The 14,198-nt window shown below is 38.8% G+C and overlaps 2 protein-coding genes across 2 annotated transcripts in view; one reads left to right on the forward strand and one right to left on the reverse strand.

The window, feature by feature from the left end:
- The window catches only part of LOC119726198 (protein KIAA0100-like), a 38,006-nt gene extending 32,178 nt beyond the window's left edge, over window positions 1–5,828 (reverse strand). The window contains exon 1 of the mRNA XM_038197798.1: window positions 5,793–5,828. Within this exon, the coding sequence (XP_038053726.1) occupies window positions 5,793–5,810 (18 nt within the window). The 5' untranslated portion in view covers window positions 5,811–5,828. The remainder of the gene's footprint in view (window positions 1–5,792) is intronic.
- A 4,658-nt stretch (window positions 5,829–10,486) lies between these two features.
- LOC119726200 (tripartite motif-containing protein 42-like) lies at window positions 10,487–12,601 on the forward strand. The gene has a single exon (XM_038197801.1). The coding sequence runs from the start codon at window positions 10,617–10,619 to the stop codon at window positions 12,579–12,581; it is 1,965 nt and encodes a 654-aa protein (XP_038053729.1). The 5' UTR covers window positions 10,487–10,616; the 3' UTR covers window positions 12,582–12,601.
- Window positions 12,602–14,198: the final 1,597 nt, after the last annotated feature.

Raw genomic sequence — 14,198 nt, forward strand, 5'->3', positions numbered from 1 at the left:
ATTGTAATTATTTATGCACAGTATAGACACTGTTTACAGTCTTCAAATAATCATGAAAATTACTTTGGAAATGTGAACAGGAATATCACGTTTATACGATACCATACAATGCTGTATTCGGGTTTAAATATTTCCGAATGGGACTGACAGGAATAACTAACTTATAATGTTCTATATGTTGCATTGTAATCTAGGGAGTGGCATGCATACATTGGCATATATTCCCTTTGCTACATAAATTTCATACAAATGTACAAACATTTACATAGGCCTACAGTTCAACATATTACATATGTGTTAAATTCACATTTCCGCTTCAGTGTAACACAGCGACTGGAACAGGCCCTTGGTAAATCTATTGTACCAGAAACTGGGCCTTCGAAGGTGTTCACAAAATAACAATACCTGTTGACTTGGCAATACAAGTTCAACTGTGTGACCTGTGATCCATTGCAGTCTGGTGTATTTATAGAATTGGGAATTTACAGGCAGTGAGCAATGCCACACCCTACAGACATTCCAGTCAATCCAGAGAGTGAATCCACCAAATAGTCCACCAGTTTCTTCATCAAACAGCCAAATTGATTGCAGAAATATCTTCTGACATCATTCAGGTATGTTTAGTTGAGACTAAGCTTGACAAATGTAACCACAATTGGCATAGGAAACTGTGCAAACATTTGACTACCAATTTGTACATCAGTTTCCTTCTCTGATGCACCATGAGCAGTGTGTTAAACCAGTCCGAAGAAGTTCATGAAAGCACGCAATGCAGAAACTTGAATTCATGCATATGAACCTACATGTACAAACCATGCTATCAATGGATAAGTCCTATTTTTCAGTTCATCATACGTAAACAACTAACACTTTAGGCCACTTTTTTTTACATTTTGGATTACAGATCCACTGATTTAAAAAAAAATTCTTTGCCAATTGAAAAAAAAAAATTATACAATGTTTAGCCAATTTTTAATTTGATATTTCCACCAACATGATATAAAGCAATTAGCATTGTTGAAAAAGATTAGAGTATGAAATTGACCATTTACAATATCACTACACAGCCTGAAAACCGTCAGTTTCTCTATTAAAAGTTTCTCCATCCACACAATGTCCGCGTTTTTCTAGAAATACAGCAGGCACATTGGCAACTTCCGTGGCTACAATGTAGCAATACGGAACAAAACTGTGCCCGGTGACGCGGATATTGCACGTTTATCCTGATCGCAACCCGTTCAAGATCGGACGACTTCTGTATATTTTTCTCTTTATATTTCTTAGTTCAAGAATAAACATTTTCTTTGTGAAGTTTGTGCCCGAGAGGATTTTTGAGAAGAAACATGAGTTGGAATTTCACTATCAAGTTTGATTTTACCGGTTTGCGCAGGTGCAGTTTTGTAACCTATGAATGCTTATTACAACCATATCATCATTTGAAGTTTGAATATGCGTAAATCCTAAAGCTTTTAATTAATGTGCTTCATTTTCAGGTTGAAGGTCTGTCTACTCCTATCACATCAAGCCCAAACGGTGAAGATGGCATCTAATGTTACAGCCCAATCAGTGTTGGAGAAGATTAGTGTGAATCATCTGGAATGCTTCATCTGCACCAACCGTTTCAGGCAACCCAAACTGCTGGACTGTTTGCATAGTTTTTGCCTGCAATGCCTTCAAGAGCTCAGACAGAGCCAAGATCCTAGTGGCACAAAGCTGACATGTCCTCTGTGCATGTGTGAAACCATGTTGAAAGGGTCTGGGGTTGCTGATCTCCCTAATAACTTTGCATTCAGTGCCCTGGTCGAGGAAGTTACAATGCAGGAAAAGCTACTGGAAGGTCAAGGGTCAGACATCAAATGTCAAAATTGTGATGAGGAGAATCAGGCTATTTCAAGATGCATGGACTGTGATCATTTCCTCTGTCAAGAATGTCAAAAGGCTCATAAACGTATGACTTTCATGAAATCTCATAAAATCTACACACTGGCTCAACTTCGATCAGGAGAGATTGTCTACAAGAGTAAACTAAGAGAAGACATTCCACAATGTGGTAATCATCCAGATCAGAATCTCAATGTCTACTGCAACACATGCCAGCAAGTCATATGTACACCTTGCTCGGTACTTGACCATGCAAAACACTCCCTCATTGGACTACCTGTGGCTTTTGAGAAATGTCAGAAAAAAGTTAAAGAACTTGTTGCAAGAGTTGGTAAGAGTAAAACAAAACTGAACAACACCATTGAGAAGACTTGCAAATCTCGCAAGAAACTGAATACCATGTTTGCAAACACCAAAAAGAAAATCACAGAGAAAGCTAACCAAGAGGTTGCCAAGATCCGACAGGAGGAGCAGAAACTGTTGAAAGAGACTGACAGGATTTATCAAAAAAGAGTAACAACATTTGATGCAGCTCAAGCCAATAACAGCAAAGATGTGATCCAGACAGAGCACAAGCTGGAGGAGGTCAACCAACTCATGAATCAAGCAAGTTGCTATGAGATTCTTGAACTTCAACAGAATCTATTGCATAACCTCAGTGAATTGACAGGGAAACAGCCACAGCAAGTTCCTGACAAGTTGACCTTCATGGACTTTGAAGAAGGTGAGAGGTCACTTGGGAGACTCATTCTGGAAGAAGAGCCAAAGGCTGCAGCAAAGCAATCACCAAGACCTGCAAGATCATGTGTTAAGGAGAAATGGAAATTGAAGATTGAATTCAAAAAAATTGGATTGATAATTGATTCAATATTTTCATGTAAATTGCTTGTTTCAGCTCTCTCCAACAATGAAATACTTGCACTCCGTAGATTTTTTGGAATCAGTGCACTATTCACAGTTTCAATGCCCAATGGTCAACATACACCATCTCCTATCCCACAAAGGCTACAAATCAGTGGCCTCACTGATGATGTAAGGTGTATTGCAGTGAGCAGGGATGACAAGCTCCTTGCTGTAGATGGTCAAGTAGTCAAGGTCTTCAACAAGCAACATCAGCTCCTCCATCAGTTCACACCAGGTAGAGGGTCAGACAGCCAACCAACATGCCTTGCAGTGGATGACAGCAATCTGATAGCAGTGGGTTATAAAGAAAAGAAGGAGATATCTCTACACAACCCAGATGGATCCCTCATCAGGAGACTGCCTGCTCCAATGATTGGAGGTTATCTGACAATGTACAATCACCGCCTTATCTACACAAACTATGGCAAGAAAAGGTTGGTATGTGTAGACTACTATGGTGCCAGTGTATTCTCAGTAGACATGACCAGCAACATACAGGGGGGTAATTGGCACCCTGATGGTGTGTGCTGTGACAGTGATGGCAGCATCTATGTTGTTGTGTATGGATATCCAACAGGTGACATTCTGCATTACAGTCCTGATGGCAAGTACATTGGATGTGTGATCAAGGGATGTGATGATCCACGTGGCATGACATTTACATCAGGTGGTGAGCTGGTAGTGGCTGCAGGAGATTCTGTACAGGTCTATCACCGAGTGTAAGGACAGATTAGTTCAACTGGGGCTATCCAGGTATCCACCAACCACTTCCATCAGACATCGAGCATTGTTATCACTGACAAAGAACTTTAAAGTTCATTCCCTAAACAACATTCTACAATACTGTATATTTGGTTTATTGCTAAGGTCTTTGGTCTCTGTATGTGTTGACTCTCATACCTCAACCACTTCCCCTTTGGACAATCTTGGACTTCAACACCCAGCCTACTTCCTATGAAATCCTAGATCTGGTGGCCCAATAATGAGAGCAAACGAATGAACCTTCACTATGTTTTCAAATAGGGATGAGTGCACATTTTAAAAATATAACAAACGAGAGGCAAAGTATTACCACAAGAGGCAATTCAATTTTCTCAGATTCATCTCAGCAAATACAAAGTAAATGTATGATGTGTTTTCCAAGTATAAGATATAACCCTGCTACTGCGTAAAATGTAAACATTATTTAAATTTTGTTATTCGATTCTTCAATTACATTGGGAAAATTGTTGAGTTTAAATTAATGCAACTTACATTTGAATGAGACAGATTTTCCAACTCCACGTACAAAAACCAGAATAAATCCTCAAAAGCAACTGAATGAAATGTGTGTGATTTTGAACTAAAGCGAGAGTTGAATAGCAAGTTACATGCAATCCCTTGGTTGTCTCTTTCACAGTGCTTTCTGAGTGCCTCATCAAATTAATATTAGTTTAATTACATTGACAACCAAGTTGAAAATGAAAACCTCAAGTGCATTCTACTGAAATGATACATGGATGTTTGTAAATTTGGTTAGTATGATGGATGTACATTTGTTTTAAAACTGAATTTTATTCCCTTTTTTGTCCTTAAATACTACAATATAAGATGCATTTGGAACATTCTATGAATTTGGGGTCCACTTTTTCCTGTCCCTATACGTCCGACATCTACGATTTTGTAATTGAAGATGCACTCCTTTATGTGTGTACTCTTTCCTCCAAGAATGCTACCTACCCAACAAATATTAATTAGTTTGAAGTCATTTTTAATAGCACTTGAATGGCAAATGATAAATTTCGGAGGTTGCAGGGACGGGAAAAATGTCTGACTTTGGACCCTAAATGTATAGAATGACCTACTTGTGAGAGGTTCCGTATCACTACAATAATAGTTTAGTTTATTCCATAAATGATTGAGGCTTTTGCTTCTTTGAATAAGTATTGGCTTGCTAAATGCTGATAGACCAAGTAGTCTAAATGAAGTAATGAGCATTTGCTTTAATTACAGAATATCTCTCCTAGAGAACGCAGCTTCCATGACAACAATGGCATTTCAGCAATGATCCAAAGTCTGTTATTTTACCAATCAGCATCTGGAACTTTCTAAAGGTACCAGCGGCATAACTAGGATTGGAAGGTTTTTGTAAGTAAATGGATAATTTTATTTTTCATGGGCTTTTGTTTTTTCAAAGACTTTGGAAAAGTAGTTTCTATTGAAAAGGTGGATACAATAAAAATGGAATGTCATCGGCGTTTCCTTGTGTGGAAAAGGTCGAGACACACTCCGATTTACAGTATTTTAGGGGGAACACTGGGGCATTGAAAACATCTCAACAGTAAACTGTTTATATTGTGTATGATTGGCCCAATAGATTATAGCAGGCAGCTATTGAAAACAAACATTTGTACATGTACAAACTCAATTAACTACCCAGAATGTAATGAAGTTGTGCGGTTCTTCTTATACTTTGTAGATTAAATGAGATTAAAAGCATTGTGAATTTGAGAAATAAATGCATAAGTACAAGTCAAAGGCAGATTGCATAAACGAAGGTCATTTTATTCATAATTCAGGTTTCATTCTACATGTTTTGGAAAACATGCAAACGGATTTACAACATTTTTTAGCTTGAACACATAAACATCACATCCTTAGCATCATGTAACATATCGTTACAGCCCATATGACACAGCCTAATTTGCTAACATAATTCACAACGTAAAAGCATAATAGATGTCGTGTCTAGGTTTTACTAGATGTACATGACAACGGGTTTAAGAACCAATATAGAAGGCGCCTGCTGAATGGTCTCGAGGTCAATTAGACGCAGTCTTGTTTTGCAGAATAATCGTCGAATCTCTCGGATATCATAGACCCTTGCTGTACAAGGGGATATTACATAGACTACCTTAGCACCTTTCCTCCTACAATTAATAAGAACAAGTCACAATGCAGTGGGTGTGTGCCAACAAGCGTTTGCCTCAAGAGGCCAAAAGTATAGTAATTTCTACAAATGAACTTACCTGTACATGGAAGTACATTGGGGAATCTGTTCTTGTTTTTGCAGACAGGTTTTGGCTTCCTCACAGTTGACTGCCACTGACATTTCATATAGCACCTACATTTCAAAGTGAACAAATTGACAGACAACACACATTACATTGCTTTTTCTCTCTCTAGCTCAGACTTCAACTGAATACAAATCACGGGAAAGGCCCCTGATGCCATGGCCAAACCCATGATTCCCTTGGTTACTACGTTTCACCCCAATCTCCCTCCCCTTCGCAAAATCACTAATGACAATCATCATATCCTCCATACTTCAGATCGCCTTGCCCGCGCCATCCCCAACGGCCCCACATTGGCTTACAGGCGTCCTCGAAATCTACGGGACTTGATTGTTCGAGCTGAAGTCCCTTCCTTAGATGCATCCCCTCCCACCCAGCATGGTACTTTCAAGTGCAGTTCCAGATGTGTTGTCTGCCAGATTCATATCCAGGAGTCTGACTCCTTTTCTGGCCACTCTTCTGTCACTACCCACAGAACCATTGGTAACATCACTTGTAACACCTCTAATGTCATATATCTCATTTCTTGCAGGGTCTGTGGAGTGCAGTATGTAGGTGAGACTAAGAATACGCTCAAGAAGCGTTTCTATGCCCACCGGTCAACGGTCAACACCAAGAAACTAGACACCCCTGTTGGTCATCACTTCAACCTGCCTAACCACTCCATTTCTGATATAATTTTGCAGGGCATTGAATCTCTTGGCCATCGCAAGAACTCAGTTCGCCTCAGCAGAGAGAAAGTGTGGATGAATCGTCTTCGAACTATTCAACCACATGGTCTCAACATCCAACTTGGAAATGATTAATCCTTTTCTTCCTCCATTGTCTTCTGTTACAGATAATCCACCTGGTCTTCCTTGTTTGTGTTTACCCATCTTCCCCCATCTTTCATCCCTTTCCACCTCAATACTGTCCCCCCCCCCCCCCACATCATCCCTTCACTCTCACACTCTATTGTCCGTTCCCACTCCCTGTGACCTTTGATCCTTCCCTTTTCTGGTCCCTCCCCTGTTTACACAAGACCCCTTGTGGTTTGCCATCTCCCTTTGTTTCTTTGTTCCCTCATCCATCCTCCCCTGCATCTTTCCACACCTTTCACACCTAATCCTCCTTTTGTGTTTCTTCTTTCAGCCCTGCATGTTTGTGTGCACCCCCATGTTAATGTATGTACCTCTGTCATTTCTGTTTTAGCCTCTGAAGAAGAACTTGCTAAGTTCGCAACGTCAGGCCACATTAATTTTAAGAATACAAATCAAGTTATCTTTGGCTGACTTAATCGTTTGCATATTCATTCTTCAGCAAGTGCATGGACAACATAGCCATACACCAGTATGGTAGAAATATAGAACCAAGTCTGTGACACGGTCTTGAGTTTGACTTGAGTTGCAAATTCTCAGACTTCACTTCAAGTTACAATGGATGATGACTCAAACTTGGCTCTCATGACTCAACTCATGACTCAGACTAGACATCGGGGACATGTCACTGGTGAGTCACATTTCACTGACTCAACGAAACATTGGCAAAACTGTCTGGTAACACATTAAGCTATTGCTGATCGAGTGCAAAATTTGGTTTGTTGTCGGTAACAATTGGTTGAAATAAATCCCTTGTATTCAGATACATTCTGCTTTGCAGATACGTAAATGATTTTCATTGTGGATTTTGTTGGAGACATTTTTATCTCTTTGGATTTGAACAGTTTAATTAAATCAAATATTGAATCAAGAATTATTTAATCATTCTGAAGTCCAACCAACTCATTTCTTTTGCCCTTCTGTCAATTGGGCGCTTGTCTTTTGTTGTAAAGGGAAACCATGTTTGAATGAATTTTCAACACCTCACATAAAATGTGTGCTAATTTTTTACGTGAAGTTTGTATTTTAGGGCAGCTGCAACCCTCTTTAAAAGGCTTTTTATTTTGGATTAATTTTGTGCACAAACAAATGCACAATGCAAGGAGACTCCTTCCTAGCATTTACATTATTGATCGCGATAGGGACAGCTAGGAACCAGTTAAACATACGAGGAGCTAATCATGGTTTGATGGCAAATCATTCAAAATTTCTGGGGTAATTTTTCCGAAAATGAATGTTGGGGAGCAATTTTCTCCATTTGATGTATCATTTAGAGTAAATAAAAAGAGAGAAATTCCCAAAAAGATTTGTTTCCTTGGTAAAATCTTTGATTTGAAGGTAAAACTCGAAAAGAGCACTCATTTAGTGATAAGTTTCACAAGATCACTTTCAGATCCTAATCTAACACATGAGCTGAAAGTAGTTTGACAATAAAGTTGCAATTCTTAAGAAGAACTGTTTTCATGTCAAATCTGCACTTTTTTCGTAGAAACATTGTCTATTTTTTTGTGTTTCGAACTAGACAAGTGATGACATAAAGAAATATTCACATTAAAATAGCCCAACCAGCCTTAATATATATTTGAAGGATCCTTGCCCTGGGAATTTAAAAAAAAATTATTTCTTTTCCTGACAAATCCCAATTTTGTCTATTGCATTCTTACTCCCACCCCCCTCCCCTAAAAAAAAACCCAACCCTTTTATTTTGCATCTGCAAACCTCCTAGGAAAAGTGTTACTTTGGATTACTTTTGTAGCTCTCATAATAGAAAAATAAAATATACATTCTTCCATGCTCTCATGAACCGGAATCACCATTGGGCAACAAATGAATTTTTTTCAGGCTGAAATATGAAAATCACCAGGGCTGTTTAGTCCCAAAATAGCATTGGTGACTTCTGATTCCATTGTTGTGGGCTGGGGCACCAGGGTCATGGAAACACTGACTGCCATTTATGCACAGGAACCTGCATCAGATGTGAGCAGAGAGTATCCGGTACAGTACATGTACATTGTATATACACGGACTCCAATAGCTTCTAAAAATAGAACTAGGAATTTACGCCCTGTGTGCAATGATAGTTCAACATTCATGTTCATGTACAGTGTATTGCATTCACATCAAACGTTGTAAATTGCCTACGTTGTGCGCCATCTTCCAGAAGGATAGTTTCAAATTTTCCTTTTAAACCAACAAAAAGACTTCAATTCAGGTAAGATACTTCACATTGTACCGTTGTTGTACTCATATTACATGGCATTTGTCAAGAATCTTGGAATAATTGCCAGTACCAATATGTGCAGCATTGGTCTTACAAGAGGGAGTAGTCAATGCTCAAATACAATACTCTTGACAAAAATGTCCCTGTTTAGTCTACTGGCTTGAGAGGACTAAACATATCCTTGATCCTACATTTGAACCTCAAATAAAAGTTGAACAAAGAACTTGATCAAGTGGGGTTTGAACCTATAACCTGCAGATTACTTTTATAACACTCAACTGAGCTATTCCGGACCAGCCCTATGTTGGCGGTTCCCCAGTTTGACATTGTCTTTGTTCAAGGGGCACTAGACAGAAGCTGTGAATGTGTTTATGCCATGCAGCTGGGGATCATGCCCAAAGTCACATTAACACTGCTTTTTGGTGTTTTTCTTATCTGTTTCTTCCCCTATAAATGCTTTATCATGCTTTTCCTCAATGCTATATTGTATTTTGGTTGTGGCTGACTAGATATAAATGTTAAGTATTGTTTTCAATGGAACAAAAAAAGGGGGAGGGATCAGGCCATGCACCTCAGTCAGCCCACGCTCCCTTAATGCAACACAAAATTGGGGGTGGGGGGATTAAAAACTACAATTAGTTTCCCCTCCAGAGAGTGGGATCGCCCAAAAGCCTCCCTGTACATTGGAGCTCATCATGTCAATGCTTTGAATTAATAAAATATAAGCCTAAGCAAAAAGCATTTCACATTTTTTTTTCTAATACTGTAGTAACTAAGAGTAGCTCAATATATTTTTTTGTTGGGGTGGGGGGGGGTTAAAGAGAGGGGCCATCTAATTGTAAATGCCTCCCTGCACATTGGAGTTATAAATGTCAATCAACTGAATTAATTACACATTACAATTCGTCACCGTTTGCATGAAGAGCCACATACATATGTCAAAAATTACAATTTTTTCGATTTTGATTTTTTCACTAGTTTGTTTTAAAACATTGTACTTAACCAATGTGACATGTTTGTGTAAGCAAAACATCATTAATTTCCAAGTAACATTAATGTTGCAAGGGGCAGAACTTAATCAATGCATTTTTGCGTTTTCACGAAGAGCCAAATTTTGGCCCTTTGAATGCGTACATAACCTATTGCACTGATAGGCATAAAAGTAGGTCAACTGAGATTTTAATTCACAAAGAGCCACATATCTTTGTTACATTTTCAGCTGCATGCACGTACACACGCACACCCCGTCCATGTAGAAAAACACATTGAAATGAAAGGGACAAAATGTAGGAAACGTGACTTTTGTTTTCATGAAGAGACACATATTTCTTTACTCTTTAATTTTCACTAAATAACTACTGTATTAATTCTACATACTGGGTTCATATAAAAAAAATAAGCTCTCATAGAATCATATGATGGTTTTCTTGTTACACAAAGTTATTGCAAAGTAGTTTTTTGCAGTTTTAGTATAGATAAAACTTCTTTTGCGATTATCTCGAAACCACTTTTTCTTCAAAATCCACATATGTGGCTCTTCGTAAAAAAAGTGACGAATTGATACCCATGAACTGAGAAAACAAAACATGTTGGCAATGTTGGAGATGATTAATGTAATCATTTTATATATCGAAGTCAACATTTGACAACTTTTATTCATTCTCAGATTAAAAACAAAACTTGATTCTTCAAGAAGTCAAGATGGCATCTAGTGTTACAGCTCAATCAGTGTTGGAGAAGATTAGTGTGGATCATCTAGAATGCTCCATCTGCACCAACCGTTTCAGGCAGCCCAAACTGCTGGACTGTTTGCATAGTTTTTGCCTGCAATGCCTTCAAGAGCTCAGACAGAGCCAAGATCCTAGTGCTACAAAGCTGACATGTCCTCTGTGCAGATGTGAAACCATGTTGAAAGGGTCTGGGGTTGCTGATCTCCCGAATAACTTTGCCTTCAGTGCCATGGTGGAGGAAGTTACAATGCAGGAAAAGCTACTGGAAGGTCAAGGGTCAGAGATCAAATGTCAAGCCTGTGATGAGGAGAATCAGGCTATTTCAAGATGCATGAACTGTGATCATTTCCTCTGCCAAGAATGTCACAAGGCACATGGACGAATGAATTTGATGATGAAATCTCACAAAATCTACACACTGGCTCAACTTCGATCAGGAGAGATTGCCTACAAGAGTAAACTGAGAGAAGAAGTTCCCAAATGTGGCGAGCATCCAGATCAGAATCTCAATGTCTACTGCAACACATGTGAGCAAGTCATATGCACAACATGCTCTGTACTTGATCATGCAAAACACTCACTCACTGGATTACCTGAGGCCGCAGAAAAATGTAAGAAGAAGGTCACAGAAATGGTCCAAAAAAGTGAGCGAAGAAAAACAGAAATGAGTACCACCATAGAAGAGATGTGCAAATCTCTCAACGAGCTGGACACTGTGTTTGCAAAAACCCAAAAGAAAATCTCCAAAAAGGCTCAACAGGAGATTACAAAGCTCAAACAGGAGGTTGCAAAGATCCAACAGGAAGAACAGAAATTGATGAAAGAGACAGATAGGATTCATAAAGACAGAGTCAGAACATTTGAAGCTGCTCAAGCTACCAACAGGAAAGAGGTGACACAGACAGAGCACAAGCTGGAGGAGGTGAACCAACTCATGAATCAAGCAAGTTGCTATGAGATTCTTGAACTTCAGCAGAAGCTCTTGCATAACCTCAGTGAATTGACAGGGAAACAGCCACAGCAAGTTCCTGACAAGTTGACCTTCATGGACTTTGAAGAAGGTGAGAGGTCACTTGGGAGACTCATTCTGGAGGAAGAACAAAAGGCTGCAGCAAAGCAATCACGAAGACCTGCACGATCATGTGTGAAGGAGAAATGGGAACTGAAGACTGAATTCAAGAACTTTATATTAGGAAATACACAGATACGACATGTGTCAGCACTCTCTGACAATAACATAGTATTAACCAATTTGAATAATACACTATTCACAGTATCACTGACCAATAGTCAACATACACCATCTCCTATCCCACAAAGGCTACAAATCAATGGCCTCACTAATTTAAGGTGCATTGCAGTGAGCAAGGATGACAAGCTCCTTGCTCTAGATATTCCAGTAGTCAAGGTCTTCAACAAGCAACATCAGCTCCTCCATCAGTTCACACCAGGTAGAGGGTCAGACAGCATACCAACATGCCTTGCAGTGGATGACAGCAATCTGATAGCAGTGGGTTACGAAGGCAAGAAGGAGATATCTCTACACAACCCAGATGGATCCCTCATCAGGAGACTGCCTGCTCCATTGATTCACTATCATCTAACAATGCACAATCACCGCCTTATCTACACAACAGGACTGAACAAAAGGTTGGTATGTGTAGACTTCTATGGTGCCAGTGTATTCTCAGTAGACATGACCAGCAACATGCAGAGGGGTCGGTGCCCTACTGGTGTGTGCTGTGACAGTGATGGCAGCATCTATGTTGCTGTGGATGGATTTCCAACAGGTGATATTCTGCATTACAGTCCTGATGGCAAGAAAATTGGATGTGTGATCAAGGGATGTGGTTATCCATGGAGCATCACATTCACATCAGGTGGTGATCTGGTAGTGGCTGCAGGAGAGTCTGTACAGGTCTATCACCGAGTGTGAGGACAGAATAATTAAACTGGGCTATCCAGCGTATCCACCAACCACTAATGGGCAATTCCACACCAAAGTGGACATGACACCAAAAAATTCAAATACATGTGACCTAAACAAATTTGGCATCAAATGAAAGCTAAAAGTCTATATTTTCAAGATTTGCAGTCGGAATTTTATTTTTAATACATTTCGGTACCAAAAAATAGGATTATGTAATAATCCTGTTTTAATCCTAAAAATGTGATTAATAGTGATATGAAAGTATTCTACCAAAACACACACAAAAATATGTACTAATGCCATCAGTTTCTGTCATGAGAAAGTATTGGTCTTGAAAAACTGACTAAAACTTGTTTTTAACATTTTGCGTAATTTGCTTCGCTTCAGTGACTTCTAATATTTCAGCCTTCGAAAATGTCCTTCCGTTACCGAAAAAATACATATTTTTAATTTATTTTTAAAAACTTGCAGTATGAATGCATTGAAAGTTATTGTGCAAAGCAAGTTTAGGTAGGCCTTCAATATGACATTATAACTGACACTACTGTACTTCTCATTTTTAATTACAATTAATTAAATCACGTCCTTCCGTTACCAAATTGGTAACGGAAGGACGGTAACGGAAGGACAAATCGTATTTTTATCAAATGTTACGACATTTGCGCTCATGTTTGAAAAATGAAAATCACTGCAAATACATGCATGTATAATGAGCATTGAAAGGACATTCATGTGACCCACCTTCACAAAAGCGGGATAAGCAGGGCAAGGTGTTTATTACAAAGGATGGCACAGGCATGTACAACATGTACAATGTACATGTACATGTACATGTATGCTGATGTACCAGTACTTGTACATGTATGGAGTTGTTGCAGAAAATCAAATCATAAAGTTGCTGCTATCAGCATTCATGGACAATAGAGAAAGATACGAATTCTGTGAAGCCATTCCAGAAGCAAATTAAGTCAAAAAAGAGATGGCAGAAAGTACCAGTACTTTGGGGCACTTTCATTCAATTTACATGTGTAAGACATGTGAGGTGCAATCTTTGACAAATTATGCCCAAGTTAACAATTTCAGTTTGGATGTTTATAAATTAATTGTTACTACTCTAAATCATTGTAATTTGATTTCAAACATTGATTTTAGAGTTCAATTAAAAGCAACACCTAACTGAAGCCATCAATTCTACAGGTAGATGTTTTTACCTTAAATGTACATGTAGGCTGGTCGCCCCCCCCCCCCACCCTTTAGGTAAACCACTGAACCTACCGGTATTGTTATTAAAAGTTGTTGGTGAACATGTAACCAATATACTCAAGTGCTCAAAAACTGTGTATTTAAACTTTTAAGGATTGAGGTGATGGGTTTGAAGTCCATTTCTGTAGTTGTCTTGTGTTCGTGAAATGTGTTTTGGGTGGTTTTCGTTTTTCTTTTGTTATCATTGATTAGCAGGCTTCTATCTTTATCTCAATAGTTTCTTGGGTATAACTATTTATGCCAGGTCTGCATATTGTTGATTTCACATTCAGTTACACATTTCAGCAATTTGTTTCACTTGTATAAATAGTGTAAATTCACATTTTGTTCATGCTATAATTGAGTAAACCTTTTGTCCTT

The sequence above is a fragment of the Patiria miniata genome, unplaced genomic scaffold (assembly GCF_015706575.1).
Source record: "Patiria miniata isolate m_02_andy unplaced genomic scaffold, ASM1570657v1 HiC_scaffold_2, whole genome shotgun sequence".
Lineage (NCBI taxonomy): Eukaryota > Metazoa > Echinodermata > Asteroidea > Valvatida > Asterinidae > Patiria > Patiria miniata.

What these genes read in the sequence shown, in the direction of transcription:
- LOC119726200 (XM_038197801.1), top strand. Translation starts at nt 10,617, where the DNA reads ATGGCATCTAGTGTTACAGCTCAATCAGTGTTGGAGAAGATTAGTGTG.